At 38.4% G+C, this 4,548-nt stretch overlaps 1 protein-coding gene across 1 annotated transcript; it reads right to left on the bottom strand.

The window, feature by feature from the left end:
• Positions 1 to 591: 591 nt before the first annotated feature.
• On the bottom strand, positions 592 to 948 carry LOC116267892 (NADH-ubiquinone oxidoreductase chain 3). The gene has a single exon (XM_031649818.2). The coding sequence runs from the start codon at positions 946 to 948 to the stop codon at positions 592 to 594; it is 357 nt and encodes a 118-aa protein (XP_031505678.1).
• Between the last annotated feature and the right edge of the window lie 3,600 nt (positions 949 to 4,548).

The raw sequence follows: 4,548 nt of genomic DNA on the forward strand, positions 1-4,548 counted from the left end.
AAAAGACCTAACGAGACCTTAGCGGCATCGTAGGAAGGTGATGTGCCTGGCATGGCATCAAGGGCCACCGAAAAAATCAAAGGATCCCTATCAGGCTACACTGAGATTGGGCAGTACACTGGGACTTTGAATTGTTCATCCAGAGGCATCTTCCATTCATCTTTTTTTGGTTTTGGTCTTTCCACACCATATTTAGATCTGCCCCTCCTTCAATCCGGAATTCCCAGGAAATCCTTGACTCCTTGAATAAGATGGGATTTCACACCTGGCAAATCTTTCACTCTTCCTCCTCTGATTAACACCATAGGATGTTCTTGCGAATTATGACCTTTGCTCGGAATGTGAGCAAATATATCATGTCAATTGCTCAACTGTACTTTGGCTATCTTACATAGAGCTGAATTAGGTTTTTTCAGTGTTCTTGTCGGAACATGCGGGTGTCCTCCTTGCTTCTGGGGACGTTGATCTGAAGCTCGAGTATGGTCCGTGGGCCGTTTTTCTTCTCTACCATGACGAATCAATTGATTTAATGTAGGCATCGCTCTTTCCTTTGTCCGTCCCCCTTATTTTCGCCCTCTCACTCACTAGTGGTTACTCCCAATCCGAAGCACCCCTTTTCCATTCACAGAGAAATCCAATTGTCAAAATCAATAAAAAGGCCACCATGGGCCAAGATCCAAACAGATCAATCTTGTTGGGAGGTACTGCCCAAGGAAAGGAAAAGATGACTTCCGGATCAAGGATAATAAATAAAATAGAAACCGGATAAAATCGTATATCAAAACCACTTCTGGCATCACCGGAAGGATCGAAACCACATTCGTGGGCCGACAATTTTTCTGGATAGGTCGAACTATTGGAAGCAAATGGAAAAGGAACACTGAGTGGGATCAAAGAAACTAGCGGACTGATCACTAAATAGATGCGAATAGGTGCAAATTCTGACATCACCACAGCACACTACTTCGTTCTCATGCTCTGCTCACAGCGCTCCTTGCTCGCGGAGCGGCATACCGAAAAAAAAAGAAACAGAGAAAGACCCTAATCTTTTTTGGATATAGTCAGAGTTGGGGTCATTCTTTCGGAGATCCTTCTGGCTCGTTTGTAGCATTTCTCTTTCTTCTTGTTCTGCTATCTCGACCCGGCCCGGGTATGACTTGAGTTCGTTATCGAGCTCATTACGAGTCTCATCAATGAAGAAAGTCAAAGCATCGTTTGTCAACAACTCTGGATGTCCTTAAAAAGAGTGTGACACTCGTGTTTGAGCTCGTGGATCCTGGGATCCCTATTTTCGAAGTCAAGTCATTCATTATCAGACAGTTGGGAGGAAGCTTGAAAAAGGCTTTGCTTCACACCCTCCCAATGCCCCCTTGGGTTCTCCTATGGAAGACAAATGCTATTTGCATTTTGGAGGTTTTGAATCTGATTTCTGAGGGAGGCTTCTAAGCTCGCATTGCAAGTCAATTCCGTTTGGTGCTCTGGGCCGGTGTTGTTGGTTGATTGACCTCAGTTTCTGACCGTGGTTCCGCGAAGGAGGAATCGCTTGATGCACCTTCAGCTCCAGACGTGCCAGCAATAGGTCACTTGGGTTCGACCTCCGCTGTGAGAAGTCACAGTGAAAACAATGACGAAGCCCAAAGCCCCCAAGAAAGACATTTTGCTTCTGATTTTGCATCTGAAGAAGGATAGCATGCATCCACTCAGAGATTGAGACATACAATCCAGAAAAGGGCCAATATCAAAGAAAACTAAATAGCAAACGGTGCTCAAGGTAACCAAAAGGATGATATGGTCAATGGCATTGGTTGATAGAAAATGGCATCTCATTGCAATTATGGTTGGTATACAATTTGTGGTATGAACAACATGAATTTTGATGGACATACAATTTGTGTGATGTACTAATGGCATACAATTGCCATTCAGTATGGTGAATACTAATGACATACAATTTTTGGTCAAGTGAGTACTAATGACATTTTTTGTACAGTGAGTACTAATGGCATTGAATTGTAATTAGTCCTGACCTTTCTTTAATGAGTCCTGACCTTTCAAAAGAGTCCTGACATTTTTTGGTATGGTGAGTACTAATGACATACAATTCTCATTAGTCCTGACCTTTCCGGAGAATCCTGACTTTTCCATTCACAATCTCCTTTCCTTTCAAGAAATTGCCATGAATCCTGAACTTTTTGGTATGGTTAGTACTCACTTTTCCATAATGAGTCCTAACCTTTCCAAAAGTTTGGTATGATTAATGACATACAATTGTTGGTAAGTGAGTATTAATGCATTTTTTTGTACAGTGAGTACTAATGCATTGAATTGCAATTAGTCTTGACCTTTCTATAATGAGTCATGACCTTTCAAAACAGTCCGGACCTTTCCATATCCTTTCCATAACCTTTCTATATTTTGTGTATGGTTAGTACTAATGACATACAATTTTTGTTCAAGTGAGTATTAATGGCATACAATTGTTGGTCAAGTGAGCACTAATGGCATTTTTTTGTATAGTGAGTACTAATGGCATTGAATTGCAATTAGTCCTGACTTCTTTATAATGAGTCCTGACCTTTCAAAAGAATCCTGACCTTTCAAAACAGTCCTAACCTTTCCATAACCTTTCCATCATTTCCTTTCCATAAAGGGCCTAGCATTGGAAAGCATCAATTCCATAAGCCTGAGGGCCAAAAAGGCAAAAAAAAGTAGAGAACATCTCTGCTCAGCTGGTGGAATTAATGAACAAAACGAAAAAGAAAGGGGTTCAAACAAAAAAAAAAATAGAAAACAAAAACATACCTAGTTCCCTTGCTGTATGACACCTTGTCCTTCTCTTTTTGTATGCTCTATTTTCCTTTTCTGGGATGAGGAAAATAATCCCTGCATCTGCCGGAGCTATTCTAAGCTCTTTGTTTTCAATTTTGATTTTTTGCTTTGGTGTTCCCTAATAAAAGAAGATCAGGGCATTCACCATCTGAGGTTTGCCAGTGCTCCTCTCCTCTCTTTTTGTCTTCATCCACCTCACCGTTCATCGAAAAACTGTGATCTCGCCTCTGCTATGGTAATAGCAAAAGAAGTTGGGTGCCACCATGCCAGCGAGAGGACGTCACCATGAGGTGGTCTCACCCTCCTACCATGGTGACATGCCGGTCATTTGAAACCACCAGTAATCAGATATCGCCAAACCCCATCGTATGCCGGAGATGGCCGGAATCCCACGAAAGTTCAAGGTTCATGCAATGGAAGTTCACAGTTGGATCAAGAAGACCTGAGGAGAGAGAACATATGGAGAACAATGAAAGAAGTGAGGTAAGAAAGGTCCTTAACCCTTTTTTATATGAGAATTTCAAAATCACCCAAATGTTTCTAACTTTTTCAGAAATAGTGTCATAATTAAAGAGGTTTAATCCACTGCACTTTCAATATTTTAATTACGGAAAGAGGATCCTGACCCCTTGTTTTGCAAATTAAAGAGGTTCCCTTGCTCATGAAATCTCGGAAATAGGTTTCGAACTCATGATTAACTGGATACAAAAGGCAATATTGTTATGCATATAAAGGAAGAAAAAAAAGTAGCATTTAGAGTTGATTTCATTTAATAAAAATATAGCACAAGATTTTTACAACAAGATTTAAATACAAGAAAAATCAAAATTGACAGCTACTAGAATCATTGATGGTTTGATATCAATTTAAAATTAAAAGCAATTTAAGCTGTCAATGTTTTATTATTTATAATGAAATGTGCATTTTGTAAATAACATATAAATATTTTTATTTGCTGATGTTTATACAATTCATTCCTTTCATAGAATTTTTTTCTGATTTTGTATATTTCTAAATTAATTTTTTTTCAAAAGTTTAGTTTAGAAAAGCTATGATTTTTAAATTTGTTTTTGGTTCACATTTAACTTTTCAATCATACAGGTCATATTACAAGTTTTACGATGTTGTTAGTACAACAAATCGTATTAATGGAAGGAATGGAACACCTTGAGGTCGAGAGTCAAGACTATTTTCCAATCTGAGGTTCCATGCTTTGTGTTTGGGGTCGATGACACCAAAACAGTGCACTAATTAGCCTCTTCCTGATTTTTCTTGAAATTAACATGTAAAATGAGAAAATAACTAAAATTTTAATTCCTTTTCAAGATTGTTCCACGCCAATATGAAACTAAAAATACTATCATAGTTTTTCTAAGATCATAGAATACAAGAACCTATTTTTATGTCATTTATGATATCACTATAGGCATCTAATATTCCTATCGATTTTCCTTCACCCGTTAATGCATTGGAGATTTTCATTATTTTCTTAAGACAGAAAGGTTATACATAAACCAACTAAGGAATTATAAAGAACTGGAAAAGTCAACACCAACTTACGGGCACTCATTCAAAGTTATAAAAGTTTCATAAAGAAAAAAAAAAGGATCGAAGCTGGTTATATGCAAAAGCCAACAACTTAGTGTAACTAACCGTCAAAAACATTCTTAAGCCAACTTCTTATTGGAAGCATTGGGGATGGTGATGGCAGTTTTTCCT

Source organism: Nymphaea colorata, unplaced genomic scaffold (assembly GCF_008831285.2).
Source record: "Nymphaea colorata isolate Beijing-Zhang1983 unplaced genomic scaffold, ASM883128v2 scaffold0001, whole genome shotgun sequence".
In the NCBI taxonomy this organism is placed as follows: Eukaryota; Viridiplantae; Streptophyta; class Magnoliopsida; order Nymphaeales; family Nymphaeaceae; genus Nymphaea; species Nymphaea colorata.

Excerpts from the sequence above, each read along its gene's own strand:
- LOC116267892 (XM_031649818.2), bottom strand. The coding sequence starts at position 948 with ATGTCAGAATTTGCACCTATTCGCATCTATTTAGTGATCAGTCCGCTA.